The 13,779-nt window shown below is 42.1% G+C and overlaps 1 protein-coding gene across 2 annotated transcripts in view; it reads left to right on the top strand.

The window, feature by feature from the left end:
• The window catches only part of CRTC3 (CREB regulated transcription coactivator 3), a 130,486-nt gene that overhangs the window by 49,109 nt on the left and 67,598 nt on the right, over nucleotides 1–13,779 (top strand). For both annotated transcript variants that reach the window (XM_075855250.1, XM_075855249.1), the window contains exon 3: nucleotides 5,307–5,426. In XM_075855250.1, coding sequence (XP_075711365.1) covers nucleotides 5,307–5,426 — 120 coding nt within the window. The remainder of the gene's footprint in view (nucleotides 1–5,306; nucleotides 5,427–13,779) is intronic.

Genomic DNA, 13,779 nt, shown 5'->3' with positions numbered 1-13,779 from the left:
AGAGGAGAGTGTGTCCACCCCAAATTTGCATCAGAAATCAATGAGGCTGCCTTACCACAGTGACCATGCTGCAATTTTGGGAACTGCTCCCTCTAGTGGCCTGCACATGGAAATATAAATTAGAATCTAATTTACAATATTTTCTGACTTGTGAAAAAATAAAAAGACATTAAAACAATGTGTAATCAGTTACATACTCATTGTTTAACTGAAAAAAATAACTAAAAAAATACGAGCGACACATTCCCTTTAAGAGAAAATAATGTTCTACTTTTTTTTTTTTAACTGCATAATTTGTGTATGCACCATATGAACTTCCTGTGTGTTCTTTACATTTTCCTGTGACATTGTCACTTAACAAGCTACTCCTTATATTTGTTGAGCACTGTTGTAAAGGAAGATTCTTGTGCATAAGAATTTACTGTAGATATATATACAAGTACACACAAGTACCTTATTCTACTCAGAAACCATATAGAATTCCCTAATTTAACGCTAAAGATGGAATTTCTCATGGTTATTGCAGGAGTTCTGAAATAGAGAGGGAAAGCTGGGGGATCTACACCTATGGCATGTGGTTGTTGGCTATTTTTGGTAGCCTGTAGTCTGCTGTTTTAATTTGTAGCTTGCCGACAGGGTGAAATGTGGAAACTTTGAAATCCATCTCTATTGGCCTTTTCTTGGATTATTCCAGACATCTCTTGCTGGCTTTTGAGTACCATGCTCGGCCTAATATTCCATGGAAAATAAGAAATAATATTCTTTTAATATGTTTACAATCATTAATGCATGACATATTTGTACGTGTAGGACAACTACCACCTGATCTTTGAAATTGTACTTCAAAATTTCCGTCCTGGTGTTATTACTGGGTAAATTGATCAATGTTGAGAACCCTTAGTCCCTGTTGGGCTGTTTGGATATTTGTCACATTGTAGTTTATAATGAACCAGGGCTGAACAGGCAGATGGCAGTGGGATTGGCAAGCCAAAATGATCTATGGTTAAACCAAACAAAACTCCAGTTCCTTTAAAGGGAGTCTGTCACCAGAATGTCCGAGTTAAACTAGTACCAGGGTATTGTAGAGGAGACTAACCTGGTTCTAACGTTTATTTTAATTTTCTGCTTACTGCCACCTTTGTAGAGAAATACGTTCTATTACGTTTATGCTAATGGCCATTTAGGTGCAACGAGGGCGTTACCATTGCACCTCTCTTACGTCGCTCCCCAGTTCAACCCCCCCTCCCTCCCTTCTTAGGGTATGTTCACACGCACTAATTACGGACGTAATTCGGGCGTTTTTGCCCCGAATTACGTCAAAAAAATGCGCTTCGATAGCGTTGACAAACATCTGCCCATTGAAAGCAATGGGCTGACGTTTGTCTGTTCACACGAGGCGTATATTTACGCGCCGCTGTCAAATGACGGCGCGTAAATAGACGCCCGCGTCAAAGAAGTGACCTGTCACTTCTTTGGGCGTAATTGGAGCCGTTATTCATTGACTCCAATGAAAAGCAGCGCCAATTACGTCCGTAATGGACGCGGCGTTCAAGCGCCTGCACATGCCGTTACAGCTGAAATTACGGGGATGTTTCCTCCTGAAAACATCCCCGTAATTTCAGCCGTTACGGACGCTGGTGTGTGAACATACCCTTACATTGGGGCCAGGCAGCGTAATCGGCGCGTTCAGGCCTGGCCCCGTACTATCTGTAACGCGCACGCATCCACTCTGCGCATGACCCTTCCGCTCGACGTTCTAATCGCCAGTACTGCGCATGCGCAGCATCCCTGCTCTTTATTTGGCGCATGCGCAGCACTGCCGATTAAAACGTAGAGCAGAAAGATCGTACGGAACTTGTCATTTTTTCCCATTGGAGATGAGCCTTATTCTTTTACTCCCTATTGAAATAAACACTCATGAGCCTAGTGAACAGGTTTATGGGAAAGTTGGGTAAAATAGCTGTTGGCCACGGACAGAAAGATTTAGCCATAATAGGAGGAGCATTTTTTATTTTTATTTTGTTTTTTAAATCGACTTGTTGGGAGGAGGCATACAAAAACCTATTTCTCATACAATTTTTTTTCCATTGCTCACATTATACTAAATATGGTGCATTTTCACTGCCCAACGTCTTTTCCTCAGACCATAGTAAAAGCTATGGTTGTAAGTTTACCACTAAGTAGCGAGAACTATTTTGAAGTGTTGTGAGTAAAGGAGCAGATCGCCATCATTCAGAACAAATCTTGTTTTTTGGCTAATAGTTGGGCCATAGACCTAAAATAATTGATGACCTAAACAACATTTGGTGTTCGACTGCTCATATTAACAGGCATGTTCTATGGATCGGGGAAGATGAGGATCAGCCAGACGCATTTTTATGTCTCCTATCCCACTGGTAGCAGTTGGGTATAATCAATAGTTCAGAGGAAAGGTGGAAGTGGAAATCTGATTACAGAAATTCCAGATTTTAACGCAGTTTGAGACTTTTTATTTTTATTTTTCTTTATTGAATTTTTTTTAAATGACAAAACTAGGAATGCATCCAAAATAGATGAACGTATAAGGCTGGGTTGACATGTTGTGTTTTTGTACGGTTGGGGAGAAAAATTCAAAAAAGAGCTTTTTTTAATTAGCCATGTGTTTTACAAAGCATAAACGGTTTTATATTTACTAGTCTATTTAAGACTTACAGCTGAACACTGTTAAACACACGAGTAATTTTAAGTGTTTTTCGCCGCCAAAGTTAAAAAACACAACGTGTGAACCCAGCCTTAAAAAAATAATTGTCACTTGGTCATATAAGTTGAACTGGTTAACTGACCTGAATATTGCTGTCCCCTGATTACAACGCTCCCTTTTTTTTTTTTCCTGAAACCTTCCCTGTTCTAGAGATATGGCCCACTGTTTTTCTGGCTCCCTATGTGCTAATTTTTGCTGCAGTTAGCAAACGGGGTGGAGCTAGCTTCCCTGCATCTGATGTGACCAATCAGCACAAGGCAGCTTGAGAGTTGTTCAAGCCCTGTTGGCTAACTACAGCGAAATGACATATAGGGAACCAATACAACTGGAAATTATCGCTGGAACAGGGGGATCCAGGAAAAAGAGAGAAACAGTTCTGTAATCAGGGAGACCGCGCTATTCATGTCAGAAAGCAGTTTAACTTATATGACCAGGTGACTGGTCCTCTTTAAGCTTTCCAATTATACACAGTTGAGTCACTTTATTATGGCCACCTCCTACTTTCGACTTCGACAGCGCGTAGCCCGTGAAGGAAGTGATGTGTCGTGGGCTAACTTGGTGGGTATATAAGGGGTGCGATAGTCTGTCTGAACACCTATCACTCGATTTATCAGAGTTGCAAAACGGGGCGATTATTGGCTTTCAGGCCAAGGGGGGCAGTATGTCTCAAACAGTTCAGTTTGTGAACTATTCCTGTGGTGAAAGTGTATCGTGAGTGGACAAATGGCACCATTGGGAATAACCGACGTGTAAACTGCGGAGCACCACGTGCCATTGATGTGAGAGATGAATGTCGGCTATGAAGGTGCGAGAGGGCCGAAGGACACGCTACAGTGGAGCAACTCACCGTAAAAGTCAACCAGGGGGCTACCCAGACGTATGTCTAAAACAACAGTTTGGCGAACCCTACTGCGTATTGGGATCCGAAACAGATGGATGGTCACTGCTCCTATGCTAACAAAGGTGTATCGGAAAAAAAGCCTTCAATTTGCACGGCAGTATCGGAATTGCACCACCGATGATTGGCAAAGTGTTGCCTTCTCTGATGTGTCACGTTTTTTGCTTTATCGAATGGATGGACGTTGGCCTGTCAGGTGAGAATCATCAGAGAACAAACACCCTGCAACCATTGCTGGAAGAATACTGGCGGCAGCTAAATGCTCTGGGGATTTTTTTTCATGGCATTCTCTGGTCTCATTGACCCATGTGGAAGGCACTCTGAACCGATTTGGATATGAATCTATCGTTGCAGATCACGTCCACCCATACATGTTGTTTGTCCTCCCCGGGGCAGATGGAATCTTCCAGCGAGTCAATGCGACATGTCACACGGCTTAAAATGCCCGACAGTGGTTTGAAGAGCACGACTAAGACTTCCAAGTAGTTCCCTGGCCCCCTAATTCGCCTGACTTGAACCCAATTGAGAATCTGTGGGATCACCTCGATCGTCTTGTTCACTCTATGGATCCTCCCCCCACGCACCCTCCAGCAGATGTGGGATGCACTGCAGTCAGGTTGTCTCCGGTATCTGGATTCATGCTACCAGCACCTTATTGAGTGACTCCCAGCCCGTCTAGCTGCTGTCCGTGCTGCACACAGCGGTTACTCTGGATATTAGCTGCTGGTCATAATAATGGGACCCCACTGTGTACTTCTCTGCTCGTTTAATAACTGCACCAAAACTGCATAGTCTGAACTGGACCTAAGGCGTTCTAAATTTTCTTGATTCTTGCAAGACTGAAGGGCAGTTCGCTTCTGGGTATGTTTAGATGTGGCATAATTTTTCTACTGCAGATTGTGTAGTGAATTTTGCATTGCAGAGGGGGAAACCCACAACAAATGCTCAGTTTAGGACACGCTTTATTGACAAGAGGAATGGTAATGCCCAGTTGTCATTTTATTCATAACTTTCTAGAAGGAATAACAGAGGAACGGCATAACGTAGAGTTCTAAGAAAGGATGCTGAAGAATTGATATTTAGTGGGGAATCCAAGTATTGACCTAAACAGACCTGTCAGGAAAGGTGCTAGTCCTCTTTAAATTGAATGGGGTTGGCCACGGAAAATTGCCGTAGGTGGAGAAGCATGTGATGAGTCCAACAGCCCCCTTCATTTTAACACACTGCGTTTGCGCTAGCTTCTTGGAAAGGCCAGGACCTGTGCAAGCCGCAAATGCAAGCTTAGTAGTAAAGTGGTGCAGTGTGTTGCAATGAAGGAGGCTGATGGACGTGTCTTGTTACATACCCCTCCATCTGCGGACATTTTCGGGACGGAAGTGGCATGCAGTCGGCACAGAAGACTATGCTAACAAGGGGGCGTGGCTTTAGAAAGTGTCGGAACAGCGCAGAACTTCTAATAAAATTTTCTGGGTAAATTGCCTACATTTAGGCTTATAACGCTTTTGAAAAAATTCTATATAAAGCGGCCAACCACTTTAGGTGTAGGATTATATAGCTTTCTAGAAGCCGCTTTGCAGTTATTTGAGACAGACCACGTTTGAACATTTAATATTGATATTTGGTGTTACTATTTTAGCACTGCTAATGTTGCCTCTCTCTTTTTCACAGGCTTCCTTTCACCCAATGGATAATATAAGAGGTATGAGGCACCATGGGCTGGTGGAAAGGGTTTCGCGTAATCGCCTGCATTCCCCTCTTCACAGACCTGTAGAGAAGCATGGACGTCAAATATCCTTTTAAGCTTTATAAAAAGGGCAAAGAGAAGCTGGCCATAGCGCTGGCGTTCCTTTAGTGACTGTATAATTTCACCTCTTCTTAGGGCTGCTGAACTTCATGTAAACAATGAAATCTTGTCCAGATTCCAGCTCATTAGAATGCCCCTTCCAGCAGCGAGCGCTTATCCCATTAGGACAGGACTCTGAGCATTTTATTTACTTTACACCACAGTTATAACCTTTTTGTGGTGGTGCAATTGTGCTTACGTTTTAGATTAAGGGTATGTTCACACTGCCTATTTTCATCCGTTTTTCGGACCGTAAACGCACCCAAAAATAGCTGAAAATACGGGGACTGAATGCCTCTACACATCTACCCATTGATTTCAATGGGAAAATCTACGTTCCGTTCCCATGGGGTGCTTTTTACACGGCCGTTTTTTAAAAACGCCACGTAAAAAAGAAATGCATGTCACTTCTTGAGCTGTTTTTCATTGGGTCAATAGGAAAACCACTCCAAAAATGGCCGTAAAAAAACACCTGATGCTTTAAAAACGGCTGAAAATCAGAGGCTGTTTCCCTTGAACACCGCTCTGTATTTTACAGCCGTTTTTGTTTTGCGTGTGAACACACCCTTAGTAGTATAGGTTTAATTCCTCTTTTGCTGATATTTTTTATGTTTTATATGTAATTTTACATGACTGCTGCCTGTCTGGGAATTGAGTGAGTTTTTTTGTTTTTTTCCCTCCTTTATTTTCAAACCTGACATTTATTTGGTAAAACTTTTTATTTTATTAATTTTTTTGTAAGTTTAAAGATTTTCATTTAGCTAGATCAGGCAGCAACCTTTATGACTATTATCCTCTCTAAAGAGCAGCTGGTATGGATGACCCACATGTAAACAAGCATAATCGTCTAATTTCTGCAGTGTTAAGGCCCATTTACACGGCTCCCGATCATTTCCTGTGTAAACGGTTGTTTGTCAGCTGATTGCATCTTTTACGCAGCCCTACAAATTATTTTTGTCGGCAGCCCATGTCCCCCCGAGTAAACCGAGATGAACCATCATTTTAATTATCATTCGCCCCCATATAGTTTACATTGGCCCGTGTTACAGGCTTTTAAATGAGCGCCAATCGATCTGTTATTATCGACACTATTTCCCACTATAAACATTTGACATATTGGTAGGAAATGTGTTCACTCGGTGGAGGTTTGACTGCTAAGACCCCCAGACATTCTGCGAATGAAGGTGCCTGGTCTCCCACTCCCATGATAGAGGTGGCTATGCATGCACCATCATTCCCCATCATGGGAAATAGGAAATACAAAAACAGCGAAATAAGTACGCTCAGATATTTCCTATTTACCATAATGTACAGTGTGGATGGGTTGCCACGTCTCTGCTGGAAACAGGAGGCTGGCCATCCCCTTTTTTTGTATGTTGGGGTTCCAGTCATTAAACCCTTACCAGCTGGACATATATGGCATATTCACTAATTGACCTTGACCAAGGATCCACCTAACTGAACCTTGTGCAAGAGAGGTCAACAAACTTTTAGTGCCTGCAAAAGTTAGTCTTTATTCACATGGCCTTATAAATCTACTTCGCGCCAAAAACTGGATCAGGTCCCTTAAGGGTTTAATGCAGAAGACAAATATGATTCCCTTTTTTTGTTTTGTTTTTTTTCGAGAGAGAAGGGTTTCATGCTTTCCCATGTCTGAATCTTTTCTGGTTTGTGGCGCTAAATAAATGTCTCTCACATGGAACCTCAGTAAGTAAAACTTAAGGTGACAGCTATGGAATAGGAATGCTAACTTTTTTGATTAAATACTGCCTTTTGCAGATACCCTTAAAGTGTAACTTGTCGTTTTAATTTTTTCCATTTCTAAACGGTACAAGCGATATAAGACACTTTTGTAATATATCTTATTAGAGAAAATTTATCTTTCTCCCACTTTCTGCCCTCTACCGCCTGCATTGGTCATTCACTTCGAACATCCGTATTCAGCGAGACAGACATATCCGGTTACAGCTGCCCCTAGAAGTCTATGAAGAGGGGGAAGGGAGCTTCTGGAGACCGAGGAGAAAGACACTGACAAGCCGCTGCTTTTTAATGTTTTATCTCATTCCAGTGGTGTATTCACAGCTACACTGCTCCTTACTGCTGTGTTATCTCCACAGTTCTACTTCTTGTAAGTGTTTTACGATTTCACTCCATATTCTATTAAAAATTTTCTAGAAGAAGCAGCAGCGTCTGTCTGTGTCTCTATAGCAGCCCCCTTCTATTGCTACCATCCCCTCCCTATAGACTTCTATGGGCAGCTGTAACCTGATCCCTCAGAGAGTTTATAATCCCTCTACATCTCTCACTGAATAGGGATTTTTAGCAGTGAACGACCAGTGCAGGGGGAGAAGGAAGAGAGTTTTATAAGTGGAGATAGGCCTTTTTCCTCTAATAAAATATATTACAACGTTTCTTACGTTCTCTTGTACTGTTGATTTATGGGAAAAAATGTAAACTACCTTTTGTGCAAACGTCTTATGCATTGATTTGATTTTTGTTACCATTATTCTGGGATGTGGACAGGTTAGAATGTATGTTAAGTGATTCATCTTATTTTCTGAGAGTTACTGCAATTTTTTTAATGATTATAGGATTTTTTGACTCTTTTATTGGCTGGTTAATGGTTTTTAACACCAAGTTTTTACCCATAACCTCTAATATTCTTTCAAAAATGTATGTAATTTATGTTGGAACTTGCACTTCTGAAATGAGGCGTACTGTTTCCCTGGTAAACATGACTGGCTTGCATTGCTCATTCGTACCTGTTTGGTAGAGGGCTGCAGTGGCTTGATACTGAGCAGCAATAAAATTAGGGGTAAGACTGTCATAAATTTGTCAGACAGAATGGCGCAGAGGAGGATCAGTCCCCTCTGATGTGGCTTTTTGAAGCAGCTAGTAAAAAAATAAATGCACAGGAAGCTGATAGAATTGCAAAATGCTTTTCCAAGATATATTTTCATGTTTCCTTCCAGGAGGGGAAAAACAGGAATATTATATTCTTAGTCCAGGCTTTTCATAGGCTCTAATGTATTTAGCCCATTGATGGCAACTATGATTTTAGTTATTTGTTTGATCACCAGTTTGCTATTTAGTTTCTCTAAAATCTATTAACCATAAGCCAAAGTGTTATTACACATTCTGGGAAAGATAAGTGGCAACCAATATGGGCATTATTACGGTGGTTGTATCCCTAGATAAGAATGACAGATCTGTTTAGTTATGCAGTACAACACACACCAATCCCATAAAACTGCAATCTGCCATTCAGGACCACTCCTGTAGGAACTCTAAGGGCGGATTTACAAGAGCGTGTGCATTTTGCGTGCGCAAAAGGCACTTAACAGCTCCGTGTGTCATCACATAGGATGTGCGGCTGCGTGATTTTTGCGTGATTATGACACTCCGTTTGGATGTTTGCAAACTGAAAAGCATGTGGTGCTTTTCTGTTTTCATTCATACTATTGACAGCTGTTGTGCGAATCACGCGCATCCCACGGAAGTGCTTCCGTGTGGTGCGTGTGATTTTCACGCACCCATTGACTTCAATGGGTGCGTGATGCGCGAAAAACGCACAAATATAGGACAGGTCGTGAGTTTTACGCAACGGACTCGCGCTGCGCAAAAATCACGGACTGTCTGCACGGCCCCATAGACTACCATAGGTCCGTACGACACGCGTGAAAATCACGCGCATTGCACGGACGTATTATACGTTCGTGTAAATAAGCCCTAATAGCGGTCATGATTGTTCTCACCCAGATTTCTTACTTGTGAGTTTGATCTTCGGGCGAAAATTTATATTTTTTCATTGATGACTATGTTTGTTACAGCAGTATATCCACTATAAACTTTTATACCATATTGATAGGATAAGTATGGTCGGTGGGGGTCTGAATGCTAGGATCCCTACATCTTGAGAATGGGGGTGCCTTGTCTCCCGCTGCCATGTTGGAGGGGTATATTAATACACCACCACCCTCCATTATGGTGAATAGGAGATACCGAAACAACCACTCAAATATTTCCTTACCTCCCATTCAACATCATGTACAGTGACTGCATGTGTAGCCGTCTCTCCGCTAGGAGCAGAAGGTTTGGCCACCCCACCTAACACACACTTATGTGGAGGTGAGACCTGCACCTATAACTCATTTCTGGCATATCCTGTGGATATGTCTTAAATGTGTGAGTTAGGAATACCTCTTTGAGATTTAGGTACCTAACCTTTCAGGTGGCTTTTCAGAATAGATGTCATATGTGTGTACATGAGGAATAACACTATCTCTGGACATTATATAACTTGTATCCTGCATATTTTTAATGTTTTTTTTTAGCAGTTTTTACCTCAACAGTCTTATTCTCTAATTCTCTGTTTTCTCTGAGCTACTGGGTTGAACCTAACTGCCATCATGTCTTCTATACACTTCACACAGAGGGAAGAGAAAAATCCTGCTCTCATATATATATATATATATATATATATATATATATATATATATATATATATATATATATATAGAAGCAGCAGCTTAGAGAACAACATACAGCAGCAATGAGATGTGTAGTTGTGAATCCATTACAGGGATAAAATATAACACTTACTTTAAGCAGGAACAACTCTGTCTGTCTGTCTCTTCCTCACTCTGCTACTGCTTCCTCCTTCCCTTTCCATAGACTTCTATTAGCAGCTGTAACCCGATCCCTCAGTGAGCTGATCGTCTCCTCAAGACAAGATAGACTAAGAATAAAGTAAATTCTAAGTGAGAGAACTGTTAGGACCGGGGAGGGAGTCTTATAAGTGGAAAAATATAAAAAATTATTTCCCTAATAAGATCCATTACAAAGTTTCATATATTCGCTTGTAACATTGAATTATGCAAAATTTGTTGAAAAGTTAGGCTTCGTTCACATCTGCGTCGACTACGGTATTGATTAAATCATAACGACTGAACCCACAAACAACGGTGACAAACTAAAACCATTTACACCAGAACCGTTACCATTGAAATCAATGGTGATGCAAATGGAAACCTATTGTTTCCGTTTGGATTTCCGTTCATGGGTTCCCCTGACGGAAAGCTCAGACGGAACCCATGAACGGATTCCCGACGCAGATGTGCACAAGGCCTTAGTGACTACTTAAGGCTGGATTTAGGATTGAGTTAAAAGCACTAAGGCTCCGTTCTTTTCCATAATGCTTCCATTGCTCTTTGACATACAGGATAGCGCAGCATGTTGAACTCTTCAATACAGGAAAAAATTAACATTAAAAGGAAAAAAAAAAACAGATCATGATGTATCTTGCTCTAAAAAGAAAAAACATGCACTTAAAAGTACCGTATTTTCCGGACTATAAGGCGCACATAAAATGCTGAGAATTTCTCAGAAATAGAAAGTGCGCCTTATAATCCGGTGCGCCTTATATATGAACCCGACAGTAAAGAGAGGGGTTCATACAGGATCCTTTACCTCTATCGTGGGCGGCAGGGGTCGGCGGCGGCATACCACAGCACACACCATGCTCCTCCCCCCCCGTGCGCCTATGAATTTATTCTTCACTTGGGTTTTTACAGTATCCATAAATGGATTGAGCATTACGGCCACCGTAGTCAGGAGCCACACTGAGTGATACTTACAGCTCTGTAGGATCCTTGCAATATATCTTTGCTTTAGCGTTAACTATACCCACTACCCCAAAAAATGCCTCCTGTTAAGAGACATGCTTATGATGCAGGTTTCAAGCTTAAAGCTGTAAGTTATGCAGTAGAGCATGGAAATAGGGCAGCTGCAAGAGAATTCAACATTAATGAATCCATGGTGCGTAAGTGGAGAAAACAAGAAGATGCCCTCCGCCAAGTAAAGAAGACCAAACTGAGTTTCCGAGGAAACAAAGCAAGGTGGCCACAGTTGGAGGACAAAATAGAACAGTGGGTTATGGAACAGAGAAACGCAGGTAGAAGCGTCTCCACTGTCTCTATTCGACTCAAAGCCACTGCTTTAGCACGTGACATGGAGATCAAGGACTTTCGAGGAGGTCCTTCATGGTGCTTTCGTTTCATGAACAGGCGTCATCTCTCCATTCGCACCAGAACTACTGTGTGCCAGCAATTACCAAAGGATTATGAAGAGAAGCTGGCCATTTTCCGCACCTACTGCATAACCAAGATAAATGAAAAGAATATCCAGCCAGAACACATTATTAACATGGATGAGGTTCCCCTCACTTTCGATATCCCCGTAAACCGTACTGTTGAGAAAACAGGGACCAGTACGATATCTATACGTACCACAGGAAATGAGAAGTCATCTTTCACTGTAGTTCTCGCTTGTCAGGCTAATGGCCAGAAACTACCACCCATGGTAATTTTCAAGAGGAAGACTTTGCCTAAAGAAAATTTTCCTGCTGGTGTCATCATTAAGGCTAACCCAAAGGGCTGGATGGATGAGGAGAAGATGAGTGAGTGGCTGAGGGAGGTCTACGTCAAGAGACCGGGTGGCTTTTTTCACAAATCCCCATCCCTATTGGTCTGTGACTCGATGCGCGCCCACTTGACCGATACTGTCAAAGCCCAAGTGAAGAAAACTAATTCGGAGCTTGCTGTCATCCCTGGTGGATTAACCAAAGAGCTCCAGCCGCTAGATATCAGCATCAACAGGTCATTTAAAGTTAAATTGCGAGCTGCATGGGAGCATTGGATGACAGAAGGTGACCACACATTCACCAAAACAGGGAGGCAACGCCGTGCGAGTTATGCCACTATGTGCCAGTGGATCGTGGATGCCTGGAAGAATGTATCAGTCTCCAGTGTCATCCGAGCTTTCAGGAAGGCTGGAATCACCACTGAAGAGCCTAGCAGCAGCAACGAGACCGACTCGGATAATGAAGAGGAGGACCCCATGCTTGATGCCGAAATCGCCCAACTGTTCAACTCCGACACTGAAGATGACGGATTTGATGGATTTCTGGTGGAGGAATGAACTGAAAAAGTACGGTAAGGGTATGTGCACACACACTAATTACGTCCGTAATTGACGGACGTATTTCGGCCGCAAGTCCCGGACCGAACAGTGCAAGGAGCCGGGCTCCTAGCATCATACTTATGTACGATGCTAGAAGTCCCTGCCTCGCTGCAGGACAACTGTCCCGTACTGTAAACATGATTATACTACGGGACAGTTGTCCTGCAGCAAGGCAGGGACTCCTAGCGTCGTACATAAGTATGATGCTAGGAGCCCGGCTCCTTGCACTGTGTTCGGTCCGGGACTTGCGGCCGAAATACGTCCGTCAATTACGGACGTAATTAGTGTGTGTGCACATACCCTAAACGTTTTGATTTGCAATTACAGCTGAACCAGTTGCAAGTTATTGTTAAAAAGTGTAATAAATTTTGACTTGCAGTCTGAGCAATGGTTTATTTAACGGTAATGTTCTGCGCCTTATAATCCAGTGCGCCTTATATATGAAACATGATTGCTTATAAGGCGCTCATAGAAAGTGCGCCTTATAATCCGGTGCGCCTTATAGTCCAGAAAATACGGTACACCTCTATGAATGTATAGAAATTGAGTGACTGTTATATAAACATGAACACAGATTAATGGTTAAAATCACCCAAAGTGCATAAACGTAGTACCAACCACCGGTCATGAAAGCGCCCGGCAATGTACAACATGTGTACAATGTATCACAAATATGTATACAGTAAGTTCAACGATAAATACAATATTTGACTAACGCAGAATAGTACAAAGAAAAAATACTCCGCGTAACACATACCAAATTTACATAGTAGGAGATTAGTTACAAGGAGTATGCCCTGGAAGGGGAAAAAATAGCGGGTTGTAATTCAGAGACCACAGCCCTGTCACTACGGAAGCACACAAAGATTACATTTTAACTAAGCACAGTATACCAACCCTATCATTGGTAAATAGGAAACTAAATAGCATTACCCCCTGATAATATTTATACATGGGCACAATTCGATGAACTGGTAGAAATGATGTGCAAGGTTTGCACAGGAAATTTGTGATCGGATCACTAGCAGTAAGGCTAGCCGGAAATGTTATGTAAAACGTGTGCAGGATGTTCCATTATCCTCCAGAGTTTAACCCATAGGCTGACACAAGCTGTGCAGCAATTATATATGAGTTGTCACATCATTTCATTGTAACCGCCTTGCCTCATCTATTGTTAGAACAGACTCCTCGTTCAAATGAACAACTATAGGGGTAGATCTGCTCGTAGCGGCATTGGTGGCGCTACGTGGTTGTCAAATTGCTTGTCATTGTCTGATT

This window comes from Rhinoderma darwinii, chromosome 3 (genome assembly GCF_050947455.1).
Source record: "Rhinoderma darwinii isolate aRhiDar2 chromosome 3, aRhiDar2.hap1, whole genome shotgun sequence".
In the NCBI taxonomy this organism is placed as follows: Eukaryota; Metazoa; Chordata; class Amphibia; order Anura; family Rhinodermatidae; genus Rhinoderma; species Rhinoderma darwinii.
The sequence above is the reverse complement of the archived record's forward strand: the minus strand, read 5'-3'. Positions and strand labels throughout refer to the sequence as shown.